The sequence below is a fragment of the Epargyreus clarus genome, unplaced genomic scaffold (assembly GCF_041222505.1).
Source record: "Epargyreus clarus isolate Ecla_fem2 unplaced genomic scaffold, WU_Ecla_fem_2.2 ptg000018l, whole genome shotgun sequence".
Classification (NCBI taxonomy): Eukaryota; Metazoa; Arthropoda; class Insecta; order Lepidoptera; family Hesperiidae; genus Epargyreus; species Epargyreus clarus.
The window spans coordinates 942,963-969,587 of NW_027332226.1; the positions used below are offsets into that span (position 1 = coordinate 942,963).

At 39.3% G+C, this 26,625-nt stretch overlaps 2 protein-coding genes across 2 annotated transcripts; both read left to right on the forward strand.

The window, feature by feature from the left end:
• The first annotated feature begins 1,621 nt into the window (after positions 1-1,621).
• LOC140749764 (protein croquemort-like) lies at positions 1,622-26,124 on the forward strand. The gene is made up of 10 exons (XM_073082922.1): positions 1,622-1,743; positions 2,203-2,382; positions 11,409-11,537; positions 12,647-12,856; positions 16,494-16,702; positions 19,208-19,316; positions 19,972-20,132; positions 22,110-22,214; positions 23,068-23,215; positions 23,407-26,124. Exons 1-10 carry the CDS (start codon positions 1,627-1,629, stop codon positions 23,518-23,520), a joined length of 1,482 nt encoding a protein of 493 aa, XP_072939023.1. The 5' UTR covers positions 1,622-1,626; the 3' UTR covers positions 23,521-26,124.
• On the forward strand, positions 6,869-9,074 carry LOC140749763 (uncharacterized). The gene is made up of 2 exons (XM_073082921.1): positions 6,869-7,452; positions 8,400-9,074. The coding sequence occupies exons 1-2, from the start codon at positions 7,105-7,107 to the stop codon at positions 8,961-8,963; spliced, it is 912 nt and encodes a 303-aa protein (XP_072939022.1). The 5' UTR covers positions 6,869-7,104; the 3' UTR covers positions 8,964-9,074.
• Positions 26,125-26,625: the final 501 nt, after the last annotated feature.

Here is a 26,625-nt window from a genome sequence, read left to right on the forward strand (position 1 = left end):
TATATTGAACTGTGGTTCTTAAAAAATGCAATTTCTTGATATCTATAAAAAAATCATAAAATATTTTGGGATTATGAGTAAAACTCCTTGCTATGCCGGCTTCAATTACAATCGATTGCTTAAGTTTGCGGGGGGAGGATGCAGATATACGAATCACAGATTTCGAAATCATTGCGGTAAAGCAGTGTGGAAATAGATAAGTAGTGCTAACGCATTATAATATATTACTACAGATATGATCTGCTCACAATTGTCTTTACGTTACAAATAAAAATAAAAGAGGCAAAATAAATGTCCTATTTTAGCGGAGGACATGGCATTCTGTACACCTTTTCCTAGCAGTTCAAGGTCCTCAACATTAGGTCAATAGCATATAATTAGTTTGAAATTATAAAAATAACTAAAAGGTCTAGGAAATGTCAAAGTAATAAAGTAAATAAATTCTAGACTGACATTTAAAATGAGCGAAATTCAATAGGCTACGGCAGGTGATTCGAGATTGATTAATCGAAGAGTCGACTTGTCGGACCAAAAACATCGATAATAAACCGATGAATCAATGTAGCGAGTCGATTCCGTGTAAGGAATCCACGGGGTTGCGGGCGGCAAGACTGGGAGCTCGAACCGACCAGCAAGCGACCTCGGGAAGGACGACGGTATGTGGGGTCGCATACCGTCGTAAACACCAGACGGTGTGGAGAGCGTCTGGGCTCACCTGGGCGGAGCCTGATGGGGCAACACGTTCAGAGGACTCCGGTTGCGTTCCGTTGGAGATCCCGGAGCCCTCTTCGCAGCGGTGAGGATGGCCACCGGGGGGGTTTTAGTGCGGTAAACATCACACATAACCCTGTGTCGCTTCCACGACACTGGGTACCATTTGAAGGTTTCCCCCTCGTCAAAAAAAAAGGAATCCACACAAGGATTCCTTGTCATGAGTAACATGAACACACAGACAAATCCACAATACCCATACAGAAAAAATATACAATATCACAATTTAAATTATTGTATTTTTTAGATTATTGATATTTATTATTTAGATATTTACTTTTTGATTGATTAATTAACCTTTGCAAAGACTGAAAAACCTACCTTATTACGACTTGTTTTGATTAAAAAAATAAAAGTAAGTATTACTTTTCTTTTGCATATCTATGAATATAAATCTTTTATATCAAAAGTAGGTAGATAACATCCTCATTAATACGATTGTGTGTAATAACCCAATGACATATTACTTAATACAATCTTGGTATTGGAAAAAAATAGGTAGGTGGAGAGATATTATTTCAATTAATCATATCTTTACAAAATTGTTGGTGATTGTAGAGCTAAAAAGGTGAAAACATTTAAGTTAAACAAGTTTTATTTTTAATCATAAGTTATATAAAAAACTGAAAAAAACGCATATAACCTAACCTAACCTACATCTTTTTATGTTTTTACAATTATAAAATCGGCAGAACCCATCCTGATTCGACTTTTAAGTGTCAATTTAGTCCTCAGGTAATACAACGCTATTGTGCTCAACCTAATCCTATCCGAAGTAAATTAGACATGTCCATGGATTGGGTACTTTTAGTTCACAAATAATAATTGGTTGGGTTGTCAGCAGGCTAACTGAAGATGGTGTCGTCGACGAGGAAGAGCGCCTGCCTGCTGGGCTTCGGCTCAGTGCTAGTGGTCGTCGGCGCGGTGATGCTGGTCTTCTGGCCGCCGATATTCTTCACACAGCTGCAAAGGGTGAGTTGGTGTTTTAAAACTTTTTATTGACTTTGAAAAGGAGTCAAAGGTTGAATCCTTGCTAGATGGAGTTTTCATAAGACGCTTGAAAGTTGAAACCCGTGATGGCTGCAAATCCTTTTCGTTTCACCATTAGACATAGGTATTTCCTGACAACTGGTGAAAACCTAGAATATCTTTCATCAATCTAAGTACAAAGGTTAGTAGTGTATTTTTCAATCAAGAAAACAAAGTGTAATACTACTATGCTACGAGATGCTCGTATAAGACAAATGGTGTGATGTTTGTGCCATAAACATAAATACATTAATTATCACCAGGATACCTAAGATAATTTAATCACAAAAAACATAACTATTGTTGTTAAATTTGTTGTTTGCGCAAATGTCAACTGAACTCTTTTTTTCATTCGGATGTTTTTGAGATTTGACGTCATTTAGTAATAGGTAATTGTTTTAGATGATGGTCCTGTCCGAAGACTCGACTTCCTTCGCGATCTGGCGTGAGATCCCCATCCCGATGTACTTGGAATGCTTCATGTTCAACATAGTTAACGTGGATGATATACTGGCCGGCAAGAACGTCACAATCAGGTTGGAGGAAGTCGGTCCCTATGTGTTTAGGGAGTATCACACTAAGGTAAAGATTACTTTTATATTACATTAAATATACAAAACAAATACAGGTCTGTGATATTAAACTTGATGGGACATTTGTTTTCAACCCCTCGTAGTCGGGTAGAAATGGGTAATAAGAAATGCTGAAATGTCTATGAAAACTTGTGTTCTTGTTGTGTGTTTTGTGTTAAAAACGGATCGCGCCCGCATACCATCGGGAGTTTAGTGTATCCGGCGTACAATTGTGTAATTATTATTATATTATCAGTTTAGTATAGTACAGTTTAAAGTTCAACTTCGAGTTGACAAATATGCGTTCATTATTCTAATGACGTGTTTAAAAATATTATTTTACCTAATGTCATTCCGTTTGTTCGTATTTTTAACGGACTTCCCAAAGAGAGAGGTTATCTATTCGTCGCGTATTTTTTTGTCTTCTAAGAATTGAAGGTGGTAGAACCCTTTGTGGTTCGACTCGGGCGGCACCACCGCCACACCTCTTTCTGCCTAATAACAGCAGTGTTAGGCACTGCTGTATTCCGTTTTGAAGGGTGTGGTAAAGGGAGACATACTCTTCCGAGGCGTTCCAGTTTAGTGCTCAGGGGTAGCGGCGCATCTGTGGCCGACCTCAGGTAGGAATATCTAATCCTATCTGGGCTTGATTACAGATGTCCATGGGCGGCAGTAGCCACTTACCATCAGGTGGACTGCATGCTCGTCAGCCTACTCCTATGTTATAAAAAAAAAACAGCGTAAGAATTGCTTAACCGATTCTGACAAAGATTTTTTGTGCTTTTGGGATCATCTGGAGTCTCGATAGTTGATGCTGTTGTCAAAATGTAGACTTTTTAAAATTCAATATTTTTTTGAAAAAATGAGATGTACATATCTGCGTGCACTCGAAAACATTAGCCTTCACAGTCGGATAACAATGTAAATAAAGACGCAAACAAAGTGCTAATTTACAAAACAAAAAAATATTACAATATACTTCAAAAAAATGGAAACATTTTTGGGATTATCAAATTAACGTTGTCGGAAAATTAATTTTGTTTAATTGCCGTTTCATATTCCGGTGTGTAATGTGCTAATTGATTTAATCTTTATTACACAAAGGTATTTGCTAAATTAATAATGCACTTTTGGTAACATACAATTTTCATAGAAGTTGTACTTTTTATTTCGGATAAGGACTTACCTTTGTTATTCTTTCTTATCTTTATTATAAAGTGTGACCATCAGGACTAAAGTGACAGAAAATAGTTGAAAGATGGTAGAAAGAAGTTTAGAAGGCGGTAGAACCCTCTGTGGTTCGACTCCCGCGGCACCTTATAAAAGCAGTGTTAAGAAGCACTGCGGTGTTCTGGTTTGAAGGGTATGGTAGGGGAGACATACTTTTCCGAGGCAGCCCAGCTTAGTCCTCATAGCTAGCGGCGAGTTCAGGTAGGAAACTAATATTATCTGGGTTTGATTGCAGATGACCACGGGCGGTAGTAGCCACTTACTATCAGGCGGACTCCAATATTATGTATATAAAAAATAACCAGTATGGTTCGATCGGCAACCTACCACCGATTGCTAGCGTAATGCATTTCTGACATGTTAAGGAGACATTTGTAGGTATATACCTACTTATAAATAAAGTTTTATTTAAATGTACCATAATAATAGAACTATTAATAGATAAGGGTGTCCGTTAATGATAATGAAACGGAAACTAAGAGATATTGTCTCTATCTCTGTCCGCTGACATTTTTGCAATTTCTTTAAAACATCGTTGGGTTGCACTGGGTTGCCGCAGAATTGAAAACTTGAATATTAACGTTGTGCTTTTTTGATATTTTGGTATAGTTAGGGAATATTTTTGCAGTAATTACTTTGATTATCAGTAGATATGCGCCGAGTAGTGGTTTCGCCGAATAACCGAATACCGAATAATATTCGGTTTAACCTTTATCGAACCGAATATTCGGCCGAATTATTCGGTTTACCATTCTTTATTGTCAGTTTGCCAGTTATGTGTGTTCATTCACACTTTAAAATCTTGATTTGAGTTTTAAAAATGATTACTGATTTTAGGTTTAAAATAAATGTTGACTATACTAACTATAGATTAAGTGAAAATGTGTTGACTTGAGATTTCAAAATAAATGTGGATTTGAAGTTTAATTACTTTATTTTTTAGTTTTATTCAACATATTATTCATAGGATTTGATTTTGACTTATAATATAACGTAAATCTTATATAAGAAGTTTTGTGTTTTAGTCCTGTACCATGTCTTGTATACCAGAAAATAGAAATACTCGAACATATTCGGTTCGAGTATTTGGCACTAAAACCGAATAATTCGGCCGAATACGAATAGCAAAAAAGATGCCGAATACGCCGAATACCGAATACCAAATACCAAACGAATATTCGGCGCATCCCTAATTATCAGTATATAAGTAGTATTATTTATGTGTTAAAATACAATATTCATTTATTGCGCGATCGTACACAAACATGACAGTCTTACGAATTTTCGCTCAGGTCACGTGTCCTGACGCGACGTGTCGTTTAACATTTTTAACCATTACAAAAAGTGCACAATGCCGCTAAGGAAGTTCTCGCTTCAAAATTTTAGCAGAATTGTAGTTAAGAATTTATTTGGTAAACATCGCTATCATAGCGATAAGATCGGAAGTAATCTTAGCATTACTACGAGTATTTTATGACTCATGTAGGTAGAGAAAGATTTGGTGCACAATAACAATATTCTGCATGGCCTCCGTATTGGTTATAAGGAAAATATTTGTTCGTATAGGTATAATTCAGTTTGCAATATCGGGGCGTATTTTCCAATGCAGAAGCTGAATTTTAAAATATATATTAATCTCTCTTTAAATATGTTTTAAAATATTGGACTTAGGTCTCATGCTCCTCTTACCCAGAGAAGGGTCATGCCTAGTAATTGGACAGCAATGGGTCAGCGACGACGATGAATGGATTTTTTATCATATCGGAATAGACGAGCATGCAGTCCACCTGACGGTAAGTGGCTCCTGCCGCCCATAGACATCTACCCTAGATAAGATTAGATTCCTACCTTAGCTCGGCCACATATGCACCGCTCTTGAGGACTAAATTGGAATGCCTCGGAAAAGCATGTCTCTTACCACACCCTTCAAAGCAGAGCACAGCAGCGCTTAACACTGCTGTTATTAGGCAGGAATAGGTGTGGCGGTGGTGCGGCCGGAGTCGAACCACAGTGTTCTACCACCTTTAAATCATTTTCTTACCATTTCGAATGTATGGTCGTTTACCTTTGCAATTTTATAAAAAAGTAATTTGCACTTTAATGGAAATATAATTGTCCATGAAGATTCTTATGCAAACACTATAAATATTTAATGACAGTATATCATAAATAGGTAATCATACGAGTAGTGGTTTGCACATTGCATTACGATAAAAATATTATAAATAGTCGTATAATAGTGATGTCAGTGACATATTACTTACGTATCGTCATATTTAATGGTGGTAGAACCTGTCGTGGTTCGAAGAACCGTTCACTTGTTCAATATCGGAAGGGCCACCATAACACCTATTACTGTCCCAACACAGCAATTTTAAGCGTTTGTGTGTGCGGGTTTGAAAGGTGTGTTAAGGAAGAGACAGTTATTTTTTTCTGGCCAATAACAACGCTGTTGTGTTCCGGTTTGAAGGGTATGGTAAGGGAGATATAATTATTCGAAGCTGTCCAATTTACTCTTTCAGGATAGCGACATCTATAACCAACCTCTGTTAAGCATCTCTTAGGTGGGATTGATTACAGGTGTCCATGGATGGCAGTAACCATCAGGTGCACTGTATGCTACGTCTATATTCTAAAAACTAAAAAAATACAAAGTATAATCCTCCTTTCACTCGCACTTGAGTAAGCAATCATTAAGAGTGTTATTTAAGTACAGTAGGTATGGTGTCGTGGTATCATGTCGTGGTAAATAAACATTTTTTGTCATCTGTAGGTTAGGGTAATGACGTCATCCTAGGATCGAGTGCACGTAGCGGTGAGTGAATGACTGGTTTTGGCGATGGAATGCTGTGAATGTGAATGTGAAGGTAGTGGTTCTGGTTTTAGTATATGTATAGGCTTTGTGTCGTGTATCTTAGATTTCTATGGACCATAAAATATAGGCGTTAGACGAATTTATAAATTTGTTGAATTGGTGTGTTTATATTTATGTTACCACCCTTAAGATGAAGTAATAAGAAAATATTTTAACGTGTTTTTGATGTAACATGAATATAATAATTTGTTCTAGATATAAGTAGCATAACCTTTGGGGCATTTATTAATTACGTGAGGCATTTAAGAGGGTTTATTAAATAGTGACAAATCTCGCGACAATTGACCTTTTAAAGCGCTTCGAAAAATCGCTAAAAACTTCTCACGTAACTAATGAATAACACCTTAAACACTGTCATTATTACTGGCGACTGTCGGCGAATAGTTCCCTAAGACCACGGATACACTAGGGAACATTTTGTCTCGAAACATGACGCGCAATACCCAATATACGTGACGCTGCAACGTTGCATAGTGTCCCGCAACATGCCCCTCAACATTTTGAGGAACATTTACGTGACGCGGGACATGTTGCCAGCTCCCGTACTGAGAGCGGGCGCACGTGTTGCGCGTCAGTGCCGCGCAGGTTGTCGCTGAGTGTGGACGCGTGCGCAACGTGTCTCTCAACATGTCAATAGTGTGGGGAAACGAAACAGTGCTACATTTGATCGAACTCTACCAGAGTTACGGATTGCTATGGGATACTACAAATCGAGATTACCGCAATAAATTAAAGAAAAATGACGCGTGGGAGGACATAGCAAAGGCCCTAAACATACCAAAAAAAGAAATAGAGAACAAAATGCATACACTTCGTTCCCAATTTATCCGGGAGAAAAAGAAAATAATATCGTCCAAAACTACGGGTAGTGGACGAGATCATGTTAAGTCCAGTACATGGTTTGCGTATGACGCAATGAAGTTTTTGTTGAAAGGAGCTACAACGTCTGGTGGCGTGGATTCATTGGAGATATCGGTAAGTCAAAGTCAAGTGTAATTAGTTAATATCCAATTTTTAATTATGCAAGAATATAAATGTAGTGTCTGGGGTACAATACTCTTATATGTACTAAAAATTATTCTGCCAAGGTACACGTCCTTGTGCACTTACGAAATATTCAGCAAAATTGTTTCTTATTTCTATAGCCGACTGTGGGTTGCGCCTGCCGATATTATTTAAATTAGACATATTACAAGGTGTACTTTCTCGGCGCCAGGATCCCTCTACAATAACATGATCAAAATTTTCATAATCGATGGTCCCATGAGGGGTATAGAGTGATCTTGATTGACAATTTCGTCTTAAAAAATTATGCAGATATACACATGCCATTACAACCAGTTCAACATTATCAGGCCGCAGAGCAATAGGACCTCGGAATACACGAAACACAACACTTAAAATCCCGAACACATTTTCAACAATTCGTCTAGCTCTTGATAGTCTATAGTTAAAAACTCGTTTCATTGTCCCTGCTTCATGGTTACCAGGATATGGCTTCATCATGTTGTCTGTTAGTGCAAAAGCACTGTCTCCTACGAGTACGAAGGGCATACTAGGCCCACCTTCTTGTATGGGTTCTGGATCTGGCCAGTTAAGCTGATTTTCAGTCAAAGCTTTATAAAAAGCAGTCTCTTGAAATACTCCACTGTCCGAAGATTTTCCTTTAGCACCACAATTTGCATATATAATATTATAATCTGCATCCACAATAGCTAATAAAATAATGCTGAATTGTTCTTTGTAGTTATAGTAGTCACTACCCGAATTAGCAGGAGCCATAATAGAAACGTGTTTGCCATCTATAGCCCCAAGGCAATTAGGGAAGTTCCATATAATTTCATAAGCACGAGCTTTCTCTTTCCATTCATTTGTTGTAGCTGGAACCTGGAATAATAAATTTTATTTTTAATGTTTTTCAGACACAACAAAGCCAAGACACGATTCCTGAGTCTCCAAATGCAGAAGCTCTTCAAGAGAATAATCAGCCTACAGTTGAATTAGAATCGCAAGTTATTAATCAGGAAGGACCGCAAGATCCGCAAATCATTAGGCCATCTACGTCTCGAATTCGCAAAAGAACTTTACCAAATGAAGATAGAATGAACGAAGCGTATGAAGTTATGAGTCTTGCTAAAAGCAAAATGTTGTCTCAAGATGAATTTTCTGTATATGGGCAATACGTAGCGTCAGAGCTACGTGAAATGAAAGACACAAATTCCATACTGATGGCAAAATATTATATAAATAATATTCTTATTGATGCACGTTTGGGGAAATACCGTTCCGGCCATAATTGCCAGCCGACTGAGCATCACGGCTATAGTACTACATCCAGCTATGCCAGTCCTGATTATGTAGATGAGAATAGCCAGCCAGCAGGGCAGCGCAACTATAGTACCGTCTCCGGTAGTAATAATTTTAGTCCGGATGATGACCCTATAACAAAAATTATTTCAACGATGGAGTCATCAAACGAGCAATGATAACAATACACACTTAATATGCGCAATGTTAGCATCGTATTATTAAGCCTAATATTTTGTATTTTTTAAGTTGTTGATTCTAATTTGAATAAAACTGGTGTTAAAAATTAATCTGTATGTATTTACTTACCTTTACGAAACATTTCAATTGATTTATCAGTTCTTTACAAACTTCTGGTACTATTCTACCGATCAGTTGCTTTGACACTCTAAAAGTGTACGATAAGGAAGTATATGAATCGCCAGTCGACAAATATCTCAATGTGATTGCAAGTCTTATATGAGGGGCAACAGCGTTCCGTAGTTTTGTATCACGTTTGTATATAGATGGACCGATCATTTTCAATAAAATTTCAAAATCGGCTGATGACATTCGCGTAAAATTAGTGAATGATCCATCGGATAACCGAAGGTCACTTAAGATATTGATTCTTGTTTCTCGTTCCCGTAAATAATTACGCATCCACCACCGTTTCTTTCGTTTCTTCTTATTACCCGATAAAATAATGTACGCAGCACTAATAGCCACAACCTCCTCGGGCGACATTTCTATAAACACTGACTAGTGTGGCCTGCAAAATGTGCCGCGACATTTGTCTCGGGACATTTTACGTAGTTTACGAGCAACATGTTTCGCAACATGTCACTCCGTTTGTCCCTTAGTGTATTCTGAGCTTAAGGCTCAATTTACATTGCCGCGGAATGTAATGGAAGCTAATTTTTGCAAACAAATTCTGCACAGCATAATGAACTTTATGTCAATTGTGGAACGTACAAACTAAATACGTGCCAAAAAAAAGGTTGTGCGTCTTCCGGGGAATCCATTCTCGAGAATTCCCTAAACAACTGTCGGCGCCGTCTGTGGATTTTCTCACAATTGACAGCCTAATTGAGCCTAATGTAACCAGCGCATAGTGCACAGAGAAATCGCCCACTCATTACAGTTGCACGTATCACTGTGTTCCGGTTTGAAACACTAGATGCCATTGTAATTGTGGCATCCGCTAGCGAGACATGATGATCTAGTCTACACTCTGCATAGACGAAAATCTTGAATATGGTCATACAAATAAGTTTTTATTAAATGAATATGGAAATAAGTTTTTATTAAATAAAATATAACTTTATTGAGAATATAAAAAAAAACAATTATTGGGTCATAATGTTACTAAGTTGTGAATTTAAATGTATTTCGTTACTAATATAATAATAAATAGATATGTACGCCAAATAGGAATATTTTAAAGAGTAATATTTGCAAATAAAATTTATGTACAGATGTAATGTATGTAAATTTAAATTGAATTAAAAAAAGCTTGTAAAATTGGCTCTTCCTGCATAAAACAAATTAATATTAAAATTTATTCTACAGTATATTTGAAAATTGAATAAAATGTTTGAAAATCGTGCATAAAAAGTAGTAATAAGGTCCTCGTGAGAGACTTTATGTCAGACAATAATATCTTCGAATCTTTTATCTTCGAATCTTTAAAAAATATACACAAACGTTAGGATGTCATTGATTTCTGTAAATAAGTGTATTTGAAAGTCAAAACTTTTTTTTAGATTGTTTGATTTTACTTGCATGAGGCTGTAATGTTAAATACTTCGCTTTATATTTAGTTAGTTTAAGATCCATGTATCCATAGATCCATAGTCCATCAATACTGGCTACTTTTATCAAAATCTGTTTAGCAAAACCAATTATGTACTTACAACATGACCTCCCCGCAGTATGCGCCGCGACACATAAAGGAGGTCAATTAAAACCATCTGTACGTTCATGTACTATGTTTGTCACGTAATATGAAAGAAGAAATCGTATCAGTGAATATATAATGAACTCTGACCACTATAATGAATCATTGACTTCCAGTATATGCATATATATATATATATATATATATTTATATATATATATATAGGCGAGATAATTTATAATTGATAATTTTATTAGTTTATATTCTACGTTACCTATATGTTTTATATTAAATGTTCATAATTAATCCTTTTGTGCCCTACTGCTGGGCACGAGTTTCTTTACAGCGAAAATAATTTAAGCCATAGCCCACCACTTTTAGCCACTAGACTAGCCAAGTGGGGATTAGTAGACTTCCTGCACTTTATAAAACTTTTTTGCAAATCCCAGGCGTGTACATTTCCTCACGATACTTTTCTTTTGTTCAATACGCGTTATAATTGATTTTTAATACGTAATTGATTATGAGAAATGATATGTCCAGACTCCAGACCAGACATACTCCGTTTCGAACTCCGGACCCTTATTGTTAGGGATCTCGGATCAAACCAAATCAAAAATGCTTTACGTGAAATATAACTTTTACTATGGTGTCTTTTTACTTTAGAACGTTCAATAATCGAATGTCAAACTCTGATCGTTTGTCACTCTTTCTGATTACTGTTTTTTTTACATTTGCCCACCAGGAGAACATAACGTGGAACGACAACAACAGCACGGTGACGTACTACAACAAGCGCTCGTGGCAGTTCCAGCCGCAGTTGTCCAACGGCAGCCTCTCCGACCCCATCACCAGCATCAACCCCATTGTTGTCGTAAGTGTTGTAGGTAGAAGGTAGTTGTTGAGGATGGTAGACCTCTGTGGTTCGACCCGAGCGGCACCAACACCATTTCTACCTAATAACATTAGTGTTTAGCGCTGCTGTGTTCTGGTTTGAAGTGGTAAGGGAGACAAAGTGTACGAGAACTGCATAACACTTTCTAAAAACAAGGACAGAAGACACAGAAAAACATGCTTTGCCTTGTCAAAGCATGTAAATGAGATGGTTGGCACAACTTTGGAAGCACAGTAATGTTTGAACGTAGACTCGTCAGATCTCAAAGAAATTTAAAAAACAATCAGCGCCATCGTTCCGTCCATTCGATAGCGATAATTGATAAATATTGCATACAGAACGTTAGTGTGAATACTGATGGCTGTGGTACACCGCGGGCAACACGCGTGCGTGAGAAGGTATAGTCCGTGCCAAACTGCTAGTCCACTCTGAAGTTGTTGCGAACAGGTATAGTTATACAATTTGCTATGACGACTCGATTCATTTCAATGTTCAGAGCGGACTAATAGTTTCGCGCCTACTATATACAGGGTGAATTTTTAAAACGGGCCTTCAGGTCCAAATCCGAAACTATAAGGATTAGCGAAAAATACTAAAAGAAGTTACGAGGCCGATTTTGATAAAAACTAAAACTGCGTCATTAGTTTTTTTAAATATTTTTTTCCTTAGCCGGGAATCGAACGAGTTCATTTTGAAAAAAAAATACACCTCTATATTATTCCACTATCTGTTAGTGTCGCTTATAAGGATCAAATTCTGGGAAGTAACGTACGTATACAGGGTGATTTTTTAATTCACCCTGTATACGTACGAGCATAAGCGTTATACACACGCTTATGCTCGTACATTCATACGTGTGCACATACGTGCGTGTGTGCGTAGTGCTACACACGGACACATACACACGTTTATGCATACACAGCCATCGGTATTCATACGTATGTGCACGGGCACGTGTGTGCAGTGTAGCTAACTTCATGGTGTCGATTTTACATGTTAGTGCAAAAAGTCACATTCATAATTTTTTTCCAAGCGTATTAAACGAAGTATATCTCAAAAAAATCAGCTAACCACCCATCGTTTTCCAGACAGTGGCGTACCTGATGCGTCACCAGCGCGACATCGTGAAGGTCCCGGTGGACGTGTTCATGCGGATGTTCCACGAGAACCTCTTCATCACCGCCAACGTGTCCTCGTGGCTCTTCGACGGCATCGACGACCCCATCCTGAACATCGCGACCAAGTTCCCGGACCTGCCCTTCAACATACCCTTCGATAAGTTCGGCTGGTTCTATACGGTGAGTTGTGTTATGATTTGCTTGTTTTAAAGCTTAAGCTCTTTGTGGTAAGGGAGAATTTTTTTTTCCGAGGCGTTCCGGCTTAGTGCTCAGAGGTAGCATTTGTGGCCGACCTCAGGTGGGAATCTGGTGTTGTCAGAAGTTGATCGCAGATGTCTTTGGGCGGCAGAAGCTACTTAACATCAGGTGGACTTCATTCGACTCGCCTGCTACTTCAATACTATATTTATAAAAATCTCTCTTTCATTTCCTTCCTCCACTTTTTATCTTTCTCTTTTTCTTTTATTATCTCCTTACATATTAATCCTCCATTTCAATCCTCCTTTATCTACCACCCTGTCTGCCCGTCTAAATTTTATCTTTTCTACTGTAGAAGGGAACCCGATATGTTAGTTAGAGATCAGAATTATGTTTTCTCTTTCTTTCATTCCTTTCTCAATTACTCTTTCTATCGCCTCCCTTTTATCCACTCTTATTCTCTTTTTATCTTCTTTGTTTTCTTGGTACAACGGACTGATTTTGAGTCAATGCCCAAATAAATCGAATTGATAAGTTTAGGCGGTTAAGATTAAGTAATGTCATTTTTTCGTTATCATATTTTTATAAAATAACTAAAATAGACTTAATGAAAGCTATTTTTCTCGTTTTATATTTTCTTCTCCATTCCTCGATAGTTATTGTTTATTTTATATTTTTATTACTTACTACTTTAAAATTATATCTTAAAAAGTAATTCACCTTATTTTGTAGTAAATACACCACCAGAATTTCAAAGAAATTTAAAATTAAAAAAAATATAAATAATGTTCTAACTGACGCAAAAATACAAACATAATTTTGAAATTAACAAAAATATGTAAACTTTGTGAGTCACAGAATAAACTGCATAATTTCTTGTTATTTAAAACTTAGTAAGTATCATATCATATTATAAATAATGAACTTTGACCACTCGAATGAATCATACTCGTCCTGTAACACGTAACACATATTTGCACATATATATGTGTAAATATGTGTTACGTTATATGAGTAAAATAGCTCTCTTGGTTATATTTAGTTATGCACGGTCATGATTGTTTATCATAAATATGAATAATCCTTTTTCTTTGTTTTGTTTCTAGTTTATATACTCGTTCGACCGTTACTTTTACTATTATATATTAGAATACGTACGAAATGAATTGAGGAAATTGTCAGAGTTTTTTATTAGTGTACAATTCATTTGTTAGTAAGTGCCCACTTAGTTATAAGACGACTATCCTAGCCCTCAGTGCCAACGCATCTGTGATCGGCTTCAGGAAGAACCTTTCCTATACGGTCCCAGATATCCCTGGGTGGTAATGATGATTTACCATCATGCTTGTATCATCAGGATTGTATCATCAGCATCATAATTATTTATTTACTCATAATACTTCAATCGTAATAAAAAAATGGCTGCTGCCGCACGACATATCAATATATCTAATCGGCATTACCTGAAATCTAGTCTTACCTGAAATCGGTATCTACAGAAGCTTAGCTGAAACCTTTTAAGTTGGACCGCCTTATTCAATTGTATATTACCATACCTTGAAGGGAACGCAAGACACAAACACAGCAGCACTCAACAGTGCTGTTATGAGGCAGAAATGAGTGAAGCTTTGCTGATTCTGTAGTGAAACAACGTTAGGTTTTACTAAGGTCTTTAAACATTGACTCGTAGCTCCATCAAGAATTTCCTATGTGTCATAAATAAAACTACATAAACATCCAAATATACCCAAACATTGAAATCTAGAACACGATAATATTATTGTAGGAATAGTAAACAAAAACAAATATGACGTGTAGTTGCAATAATCGCGGCCCGCGATTGTTATCGGCCGATAACTCAAAATGCAACATAGTAATGCAGTGGCATCAAGTGGCAGTTTCTGTGATTAGCGAAAAGTATGCCAGGATTATTAATGTAAGAAGTTAAACTTCTTGTCACTATAAAAAAAATGTAAAATTAATAGCAAAAAGTATACCAGTACTGTATTTGAAGTGACGTGCATGTACCTTATATCGATGTCGTGTCTCAACTCAAATACGTTGACACTAAAAGTGCTACAAAGATAGCTAGAGAAGCGGTCTAATAGCGCATCTATTGTAATTTACCGTAGCAACAGGCGAAACGTCAACAATACTTTTTTTGTGGCAAAATTAAGAAAAAGTAACATTGGGGAAGGCAAAAATTGTAGTATAATTTTCGTAACGAAGATGTCATATAAATTTCGTTTGTGTATTTGTATGTGTGGTTTTGGATTTCATTCTTTATTATGTATTATAATTTGTTGTTGTTGCTTATGTTCTTGAAATAAATATTATCTATCTATCTATCATATGACGGTTGCTTAAACCACGTGTTGTGACTTGATGTAAATTTGTTTTCGTGACTTAATTAGGCGCAACCGCTGTTTATTACTAGGCTAATGGATCGAAGTTAATGGCTGGATAGCTATTTGAAGGTGGTAGAATCCTTTGTGGTTCGAATCCGGCGGCACCGCCACACCTATTTCTGCTTCATAACAGCAGCGTTAAGCGCTGCTATGTTCTGGTTTGACGGGTGTGGTAAGGGAGACATACTTTTCCGAGGCATTCCAGCTTGGTCCTCAGTTAGCAATAGCGGCAGTAGCCACATACCATCAGGTGGACTGCATCCTCGTCTTCTACTCCTATAATATAACACGATTTGAATCCTTTTATCAATATCTATTTATAAGTCAAGGAATGAACAATGAAATAATGAAGCAACGCAACCAAATAAAGCGTAAGCAATCGGTTGCGTCACGGTTGCGATGTTCCGGACGGTTGCAACTTTCACCGTTCTGTAATATACGCGTAATCATCGGCACTTGCTTCCCCATTCGTTATCTCGGATAGGCATAGGTGTTAACAGTAATGTTAATTATCTGTGGATTTATCTATACTTAATGTTAAGCTGAAAAGATTGTTTTAATGCGCGTATCTCTGAAAGTACGCAAAGCATGTAAGATTGAAATAGGATACGAGCCTGCATTGATCACTGATGGATGTGGCCGCCCATGGATGTCTGTAACTAATTATATATATAACAGGGGCCCTTCCAGTTCCAAGGTGGTTCCTTGTTAAAATTATACAAAGCACATTTATACAGGCTGAACTTTCCAACAGGGCAACAGGGAACTATATATTTTTACAAGACTTTCGTTTAGTTTGTCATTTATCCTAATTTTACAGAAATTTGTATTTGTAAGTGATTTTTAGGTAGGTATCTGATGTAATAATACAGTTTTTATTGCCTATTGCCTACTCGTTATACACGTTTTTCTAAACCATTCAATTGTACAATTTTAGTTTTTATAGCAATCGCGACCTCTTTAAGCATTTTTCGCTATTTCTTATATTTTCGGATTTATATTAATATCCATGGCCCTCATTCAGTTATAGTCCGCGTAAAACTGCTAGTCCCCTCTGAATATAGAAATGAATCGCGTCGCCATAGTAAATTGTTTGATTACACCCGCTCGGAACAACTTCAGAGCGGACTAGCAGTTTGGCGCGGACTATAAAATATACACGATATTATGTATCTTCGAACAACTTTATAATGCTCTATCATTAATTTTAGAGAAACAACTCATTGGAATATGACGGCTCGTTCATAATGAATACCGGCGCGTCGGACTTCTCACAACTAGGCAACGTAGAGAAGTGGCGGTATTCCAACCGGACGATGTACAGAGACTGGTGTGGAGAAGTCCGCGGGTCTACCGGAGAGCTTTGGGCGCCGGAGCTCGGCCAGCCGGAGGTCACGGTCTTCGCGCCAGATATATGCACGTGAGTACAATGCAGGTCTTCTCAAAGCTGGGCAGCGTGGAGAAGTTGAGATACTTGAACCGGACGATGTAGAGAGACTGGTGTGGGGAGGTGCGCGTCGCCCCTGGTGAGCTGTGGACGCCGGAGCTCGACCAGACCGAGGTCACGGTCTTCGCACGTGAGTACTATAGAGGACTTCTCACAGCTGGGCAACGTGGAGAAGTGGTGGTATTCCAACTGGATGATGTGCAGAGACTGGTGCGGGGAAGTCCGTGGCTCCACTGGTGAGCTGTGGTCACCGGAGTTCAGCCAGCCGGAGATCAGGGTCTTCGCACGTGAGTACTATAGAGGACTTCTCACAGCTGGGTAACGTGGAGAACCAGCGGTACTCCAACCGGTCGATGTACAGAGACTGGTGCGGGAAGTCCGTGGGACCGGTGAGCTGTGGGCGCCTAAAGCTCGACCAACCGGATGTCACAGTCTTCGCTCCGGACATATGCACGTGAGTACCATGGATCACTTCTCATAGCTGGGTAACGTGGAGAAGTGGAGATACTCCAACCGAACAATGTACAGAGACTGGTGTGGGGAAGTGCGTGGCTCCACTGGTAAGCTGTGGGCGCCAGCGCTCGGCCAGCCGGAGGTCATGGTCTTCGCTCCGGACATATGCACGTGAGTACAACGGAGCACTTCTCATAGCTGGGTGACGTGGAGAAGTGGTAATTCTCCAACCGGCCCATGTACAGACTGGTGTGGGGTAGTCCGCGGGTCTACCGGAGAGTTGTGGAGCGCCGGAGCTCACAGTCTTCGCGCTAGACATATGTGCGTCAGTTTACTTTGACTTAGAATTGCAAAAGACTCGAGTCTTTTGATTCCTATTTAAATGGACTCGAATGGTGAATTGCAAGACTAGAATAGTGACAGAAAAATATGAATATTTTTTAAGACTTGAGTTTTTTAAGACTCGTGTTTTCTATAGGAATTCAAGTCGCGATTTAAACGACTTAGGCTCATCTTTAATGTAGACACTGAGTTAGCATAGTTGAATCGAGTCAATAAAATTTAGACTCGAGTCCTTCGTAACGTCGGTGTAACAATAATTTTTTTATCCATTTTACCCAATAGACGATGGTAAAGGTTTTGATGTGTGTGTGTATGTCTCATTCTTTCAGTAGGACAGTCATTTCTAGGTATTGAATAATAAGTTTTATTTACGGTCGAGATTTAAGGATAAGATTTCGGGCATTAAGATTGGATAACGCATATGACGCACGCTCGTGGCATTCAATCCAAATGCGAATATGCGAATAATAATTAAGAGATATCGCAAATCTTAACATACGATGTTGTTATCGTATTGTGACACTAGTATTGGTCCCACGGTCACAAGTGTGTTATCTAGCTAATCTATTTTTAATATTATCTATATCTGAGTCAGAATTAACGTTATCTGTGGAATGTTTGGAACTTTCGATGACTGTTTTGTTAGGTATTGCGTGTTTTGTCCCTGTAGTACCGGGACCAGAATAGGGCTGCGGTATCCCCTGCCTGTCGTAAGAGGCGACTAAAAGGGGCTTCCGGAGTTGCGGGCGGCAAGAGTGGGAGCTCGAACCGTCCAGCAAGCGACCCCGGGAAGGAAGCGGTTTGTGTGGTCGCATATCGCTGTAATCACCAGGGGATGTGAGAAGAGCGTAAATTGCTCCCCTCAGGGCAGGCGTTAGGATGACTCCGGTTGTGTTCCGTTGGAGATCCTGGAGTTCTCCACCAAACGTCGAGGACAGCCACCCGGGGGGGTTTTAGTGCGGTAAAAGTCCTACATAACCCGGCGTCACTCCCATGGCGTCGGGTACCTTTTGAAGGTTTCCTCGTCAACGAAAGAAAAGGTACATGTTTGTTTTTTTTTAATGAAATGAAAGTATCAATAAGTCTATCTGGTACTAACTGATGATTGTTGTTGTTAAACCGTATTTTCGTCAATATAGAACTACTCCCTACGTCCCTCACTAATTGAATGAACGAATGAATGAAATTAGTTGCATAAAAGGAAAAAGGAAGTGCAAAAAGACAAATAGTCGCAAAATAACAAATTAGCAAAATGTCAAAAATACTAAATGACAAATGACAAAATTTTTAAAAAGGCAAATGTCAGTAAGTCAAAACGATTTTAAAATAACATAAAAAACAAATTATACACCAAACATAATGCCATGACATAGAGTTTATTTTGGCGAGTCAGAGCGTTAACAACTTTTTCTCTTGACTCAATTTCGCCAGAAATATATTAATGTTTTCTGACAGACAAACAGCTTGACGGATTTTGATATATCAGGTGTTGTTAGATCCGTTTTGCTAGCATGAGTGTCACTGAATACATAAAAAAAAAATCAAAAATTAAAAAAGGGTCTTTAATTTCCATTTTTGGGGCGGCATATGAGAGTACTTTCCGCACCCGATTTTTTAATTGTTGGTAACATTCTCCTGAAAAAATAAACACCAACTCATTTTGGAATTTTGTTTTGTTTTCAGGTACATATCCCTACATAAGGTCGGCCCAGTGACCGTGAGGGACATCAGTGGCGTTCAGTACGCGGCGAACGACTCAGTTTTTGATAATGGCTATTCATATCCTAAGATGGTGAGTTATTTTCCAAAGTTACAACATTATCACAAACGCTAACACGCGTGTAAGCATGTTTAAAAATTTCGTATTTTTTTACTTTCAGCAATTCTATCAATTTCATAGACTCTAGCGGCACACCTATTTCTGACTAATAACTGCAGTGTTAAGCGCTGCTGTGTTCTGGTTTGAAGAGAGTGCTAAGAGCACTTCACATATACATGCTCTAGCTTAATCCTCAGGGGTAACGACCCATCTGTGGTCGACTCAGGCAAGAATTTAATCTTATCTGGAGTTGTTTATAGATGACCAATATGACCATGGGTGACAGTAGCCAATCAGGCGCGATCGCAGCATAAGATTTTGTTGAGGGATACAGGGGAAATTAGATTAAAAATAAATTATTTTTCTCACGCGTTTTAAGTGTATATTTTAGTATTAATTGTAAAGTCCTCCTTTATTGCTTATCCTCTTCGCTACCCCCGCGGCAGAAAGGAATTCATTCAGGGTTTCGCTACGACAAAAAATTTAACCAAGTCCAAGGAGTCGACGGTTTTGGGGGGTCATGATCCTTGTCCCCCCAAACCCACCCCTGGGACCGCGCCTGTAGTCACTTACCATCAGGTGGACTGCATGCTCGGCTAATACCCCTATATTACAATACCACCCCCAGGCGTGCTACTGCGACGAGGTGCGTGACGCGGACTGCCTGCCGGCGGGCGCGCTCAACGTGTCCGCGTGTCGCTACGGCGCGCCCGCCTTCGTCACGCTGCCGCACTTCCTCAACATGGACCCCTACTACGCGGGCAAGGTGGACGGCCTGCGCCCCACACAGTGAGTACCCCTGCCCCCCGCATGTGGACTGCATGCAGGCGGGGCTCAACGTGTCCGCGTGTCGCTACGGCGCGCCCGCCTTCGTCACGCTGCCGCACTTCCTCAACATGGACCCCTACTACGCGGGCAAGGTGGACGGCCTGCGCCCCACACAGTGAGTACCCCTGCCCCCCGCATGTGGACTGCATGCAGGCGGGGCTCAACGTGTCCGCGTGTCGCTACGGCGCGCCCGCCTTCGTCACGCTGCCGCACTTCCTCAACATGGACCCCTACTACGCGGGCAAGGTGGACGGCCTGCGCCCCACACAGTGAGTACCCCTGCCCCCCGCATGTGGACTGCATGCAGGCGGGGCTCAACGTGTCCGCGTGTCGCTACGGCGCGCCCGCCTTCGTCACGCTGCCGCACTTCCTCAACATGGACCCCTACTACGCGGGCAAGGTGGACGGCCTGCGCCCCACACAGTGAGTACCCCTGCCCCCCGCATGTGGACTGCATGCAGGCGGGGCTCAACGTGTCCGCGTGTCGCTACGGCGCGCCCGCCTTCGTCACGCTGCCGCACTTCCTCAACATGGACCCCTACTACGCGGGCAAGGTGGACGGCCTGCGCCCCACACAGTGAGTACCCCTGCCCCCCGCATGTGGACTGCATGCAGGCGGGGCTCAACGTGTCCGCGTGTCGCTACGGCGCGCCCGCCTTCGTCACGCTGCCGCACTTCCTCAACATGGACCCCTACTACGCGGGCAAGGTGGACGGCCTGCGCCCCACACAGTGAGTACCCCTGCCCCCCGCATGTGGACTGCATGCAGGCGGGGCTCAACGTGTCCGCGTGTCGCTACGGCGCGCCCGCCTTCGTCACGCTGCCGCACTTCCTCAACATGGACCCCTACTACGCGGGCAAGGTGGACGGCCTGCGCCCCACACAGTGAGTACCCCTGCCCCCCGCATGTGGACTGCATGCAGGCGGGGCTCAACGTGTCCGCGTGTCGCTACGGCGCGCCCGCCTTCGTCACGCTGCCGCACTTCCTCAACATGGACCCCTACTACGCGGGCAAGGTGGACGGCCTGCGCCCCACACAGTGAGTACCCCTGCCCCCCGCATGTGGACTGCATGCAGGCGGGGCTCAACGTGTCCGCGTGTCGCTACGGCGCGCCCGCCTTCGTCACGCTGCCGCACTTCCTCAACATGGACCCCTACTACGCGGGCAAGGTGGACGGCCTGCGCCCCACACAGTGAGTACCCCTGCCCCCCGCATGTGGACTGCATGCAGGCGGGGCTCAACGTGTCCGCGTGTCGCTACGGCGCGCCCGCCTTCGTCACGCTGCCGCACTTCCTCAACATGGACCCCTACTACGCGGGCAAGGTGGACGGCCTGCGCCCCACCCAGTGAGTACCCCTGCCCCCCGCTGTGATGAGGCCCGCATGTGGACTGCATTGCCCACATGGACTCACGTGTAGAATTTCCACGTAGCCCGCAAAACTGATGGACTACATCCTCTTTTTGTTGACGTGGGGAGAACTTTCAAAGGGTACCAGTGCCGTGGGAACGACACCGGATTACGTGAGATTTTTACTAGACTAAAATCAATTCTCTAAGAGGTTTACCCCGTCGTGTTCTGCTCAGGTGGGTACGACCACTTTGCTGTCTGGTGTGTACAACGATGTGCGACCACACATAAAGTCGTCCTTCTCGTCGTCTCTTGCCGAGAAATTCGACCTTCTACTATAGTCGTCCGTAAACCTGGAAACCCTCTTATAGTCTATAGGGTCTAGGCCTATATATTACAAGCGTCTGGTACCCAAACAATATGTAATTATTTTGCTATATGTTTACTGAATTTACATTTGTAGTGCAGAAATTAAACAAAAAGTAAACGTTTATGTATTTTCCGTTTACGTTTATATGAACGTAGTGTACGTACTGTTTATAAATCCACACCTCAAATTAGACTAAATAAAGTATATTCAAATTTCCAGGGAACATAACTTCAGGTTAGCATTGGAGATGTTCACGGGAATGCCGCTGTCGGTGGCCGCCCAGCTGCAGATCAACTTGCTCGTCAGGCATATTGGTGGGATCACGTAAGTCTTGCTACTAGTAGATATAATTACTTAATTATTATTATGAATAAGAGGAGGTTTTTTGAAGAGAAAATATAAATGAAACTATCTGAACAAAATTGTAATGCTGGATAGCGTAATAGTATCATTTGGAGGGGACCTTTGCCACGCTTATTATTAGACAGAAATAGGCGTGACGGTCATAACTTTCCGGTCTGTCTAACTATACTGGTTATTACTACCAATTATTATGGTATGGAGGTATTGGTACCCGCTGTGGTTCCCTATTTCTGCCGCATAACAGCAGTGTTATGCGCTGCTGTGTTCTGGTTTGAAGCGTGTGGTAAGTGATACATACTTGTCCGATCCAACGTAGTCCTTAGCGGTAGCAACGTATTTGTAGTCTACCTCTGGTAGGAATCCTTATCTTATTTGGAGTTGATTACAGATGTCCGTGGCCGGCAGTGGCCGCTTAGCCACTTCCCATTAAAAGGTACTTTGTAAAAATATTGAAGATTTTTGTTTAATATTCATATCAACTAACTGTAATTATAGTCCGGGCCAAACTTCTTGTCCGCTCCGAATATAGAAACGAATCGCGTCACAATAGCAAATTGTTGATATTAGCGGGACGAAGACAGCGTGGGACCCCCCGGCACCCTCCGCTGCCCGCTCTCGTCCGCGGGTACATAGATGCGTTAGTGTGCCCTTACGTCGCTACGGAGTTTATTCTTGTAGTTGAGTTCGATCACATTGGCTCTTTGAGTGACATCTGCGCGCAGTAACTTCAGAGCGGACTTTATGTTTGGCGCGGACTCTACCTACATTATAAAGGGCGTTTTAAAGTCTGTCATCATGTCCATTGTGTGTCCAGGTTGAACAACCACCTGCCCGACGCGGATACCCTGGTGCCGATGTTCTGGTTCCGGCAGGAGCTGCTCATCGACGAGGAGTACGCTCGCTTGGCACGCTTCGCGCTCAACTTGCGATTTAAAGTGCCGTACGCGTTCTATGCGCTCACTGTGAGTATTTAAAATCATCATCTTCTTTCCGAGTAGTTGTAAGAAACTGTTCTCATTTATATATAGTTTAGCTGCAAGTAAAGTCCGCGTAAAACTGCTAGGCCGCTCTGACCTGCTCACAGCAACTACAGCGGACTGGCAGTTTGGCGCGGACTATACAACTATAACAAATGATTAAAATTTTGTTTCAGGCAATCGGAATTGTATTACTAGCGGTAGGTATTTGGATCCTCGTGCGGAAAATACTAAAGTCGCCGGAGACCACGCCCATTTTAGTAGAAAGAGACGCGACAGACACTTCCTGAGGTAACACATATGTAACACATATTCGTAAGGAATGTTGCCAGCTTTGGACCAAATATATAAGTATTTTGATACTGCGTAATAAACAGCTATGAATGATAAAAGTGGCTCTAATTAGTGTTATCTAGCAGATTAAGATATTGTTGCATAATGAAATGTAATTTATATGAAAGTTCTGAATTAATTTGTACTGATAATTATAATATATCAGCATCGCATAAGTAATCGTTGATCTTCCATTCGAAGTTAGAAAGTCTGTAATATCGATATACCGATAAAATCGATACCGATATACAGGGTGAATTTATCAAATGGGCCTTTAGGCCTAAATCCGAATCTATAAGGATTAGCGAAAAATGGTGAAAGAAGTTACAAGGCCGATTTTGATAAAAACTAAAACTGCATCATTATTTTTTTTAAATATCTTTTTCTCAAGACCGGAATCGAACGAATTCATTTTGAAAAAAAAAACCGCACCCTATATTATTCTACTAACTTAGATACTGACGCTTATAAGGATCAAATTCTGGGAAGTAACGATAAATGGAAAACTAAAGGCAAAACCTAATTTGTAAGAAATTATAATTCTTTTCACGTCCCATTGGCAGCTAAGTTCTCGCCATTCATTAATTTAAACATTTAATTGTATATGACACTTACATAAATATAATTAGAAATATACAAAGTACCTAAAATGACTGGGTGGATACGCAACCTTATATGTTTTTTGTTAACTTTATTTTCATATATTTTTCACTAGACCGAAGTTGATGTCCAAAGTTCGTAGAAGCAATACATTAAAAGTCAATTGTGATATGTAAGCATGTTCTAGGTCCAAGGTTATTTATTTTTAACGAAGTTACTGTATGTAACCAAAGGATATGTTACAGTTTATATTTGGTTACAACTTGTTTCTTCGTGTAAAATATCTAAAAGCATTTTTACCAATATAACTTCTAAAGTTATCTACTGTTACTGTATGTAATCAAAGGATATGTTACAGTTAATTTTTGGTTACAACTTGTTTCTTCGTCTAAAAGATCTTATAGCATTTTTATCAATATAACACCAATTGTTATCGACTGTTACTATATGTAACCAAAGGATATGTTACAGTTAATTTTTGGTTACATCTTATTTCTTCCTGAAAAATATCTTATAGCATTTTTGTCGATATAACACTAATTGTTACCGACTGTTACTGTATGTAACCAAAGGGTATGTTACAAGCAATTTTTGGTTACAATTTATTTCTTCCTGTAAAATATCTTATAGCATTTCTATAAGTATAACACGTAGTATCAAGAATCAGTTTCATATTTTAGAAGCATTTTAATCGATCTAATTAATTGTTTTAAGGAAATTAATTGTTTTGGTTTCTCATCAAATAAAATAAACAAAATAATGGGAAACATATTTTTATTTCGATAAGGGCTCGATTACATAGTCATTTATTAATTTTGTAGTATCAAGTAAGCATAATAGTTTTGCATAATTAGTATAATTAATCATTATGCATATTATCGAAAATTGATATTTTTATTTTTACATTTTTTTTAAACTTTTAATTCAGATACCTTATTTGATAATTTAGAAAAATATTAACTGTATTGGTTCAATATTTGTTAATTAATATTCTTATGACGACTTTAATAAAATAATATCGGTTTTAAGCTAATTGTGTACAGGTTTTATTATTAAATATGTTAATAATAAGTAATTAAATATTATGTTATATTACAAATGAAAATTATATTTTTTGTAAATGTTAGTGTACTTGTAAAGTAATGTTAAATTACTTTTACCAATATCATTTACTTAAATAATGTGATGGTATTTTATATACTATGTGACTTAACATTATGTATAAGTAACATAAACGTTAACATTATTAACATAGCTTCAATGTGCAATTTTTGTTAATTTTTGATAAATTGAATTATTTTGCCATAATCTTGCGTTGTCAAAAAATGCGTTTAGGACTTAGTTTCGGATTTAGTTGGAACGCCCCTGTGTGATAAGGGAGACATATTTATATCCGCGGTGTTTCAACTTTCCTCAGGAACGCATTTGTGGGCGACCTCAGGTAGGAATCTAACCTTTCCTAGGGTTGATTACAGATGTCCATGGGCGCCAGTAGTCACTTACCATCAGGTGGACTGCGCGTTACTTTAATATTAATAAAAGTTACAATTTTGGGGTTATTAATAAGTTGGGAATAAAAAAAATATCTGATTTTCAATATACACATTAAGTGTGCTATTTTTTTCAAGCACACTTATATGTCCTAAGTCTTATGAGGTAAAATTGAGTTGAATTGTATTTAGCTCGATTGCAAAACTGCTTCTGTCGCAATTTCTACTTGAATTACACGAAAAGAAGTTGCCTTACCATATCCTCCAAAACATAACAAAGATTATAAATAATAAAGACAAAGAAAAGTTAACAATTTATATGTTAAACCCGTCGTTAGGAAATTGTAAAATAATAAATAAATTGTATAATAACTAATATCGTTTTAAGGAGAAAACTTTAAAAATATACGTATAGTTAAGTGTTGACTGTTGATGAGTTTTATAAATGAATGCAATAAAATGTTGAATTTATTTTGTGGATTTTATTTGCCTTTTACGAACACTCGTGGTGGTCGCTATACCGGTCAACTGCGCACAGTTCCGGGATCGATCCCCGGTCAGATAAATATTTAAATGATGAATTCGGAATTCTGTTCGGGGTCTGGGTGTTTTTGTATTTGCCTGTGTGTGTCTCTCAGTGAAGGAATAAAGCGGCCTACAGCATAAAACCCTCTCCTAAGATCTTTAGATCTGTGCCCAACAGTGGGACAGTAATGTGTTGACGATATTATTATAGACTTAGAAATAAAACAAATTAACCCCGTACATATGATTAAATTAACTTAAATATATGTACACTTTAATAAATTACCTATTTTAAATGTATTACTAAATTCAGGTTAATTGTGTCCTAAATACTTTGTACAATGAATTTATTTAAATAAAATTTAATGTCCAACAACAGAAAATCATAAAATATTGTTGACATTCTATACATCAAATGTGTCATATTTTTTTTTAATTAAAAAAATC

Excerpts from the sequence above, each read along its gene's own strand:
- LOC140749764 (XM_073082922.1), top strand. The coding sequence starts at position 1,627 with ATGGTGTCGTCGACGAGGAAGAGCGCCTGCCTGCTGGGCTTCGGCTCA. Across the intron at positions 2,383-11,408 it reads TTAGGGAGTATCACACTAAG|GAGAACATAACGTGGAACGA; the intron begins GTAAAGATTACT and ends TTTGCCCACCAG. Across the intron at positions 23,216-23,406 it reads ACGCGTTCTATGCGCTCACT|GCAATCGGAATTGTATTACT; the intron begins GTGAGTATTTAA and ends ATTTTGTTTCAG.
- LOC140749763 (XM_073082921.1), top strand. The coding sequence starts at position 7,105 with ATGTCAATAGTGTGGGGAAACGAAACAGTGCTACATTTGATCGAACTC. Across the intron at positions 7,453-8,399 it reads TGGATTCATTGGAGATATCG|ACACAACAAAGCCAAGACAC; the intron begins GTAAGTCAAAGT and ends AATGTTTTTCAG.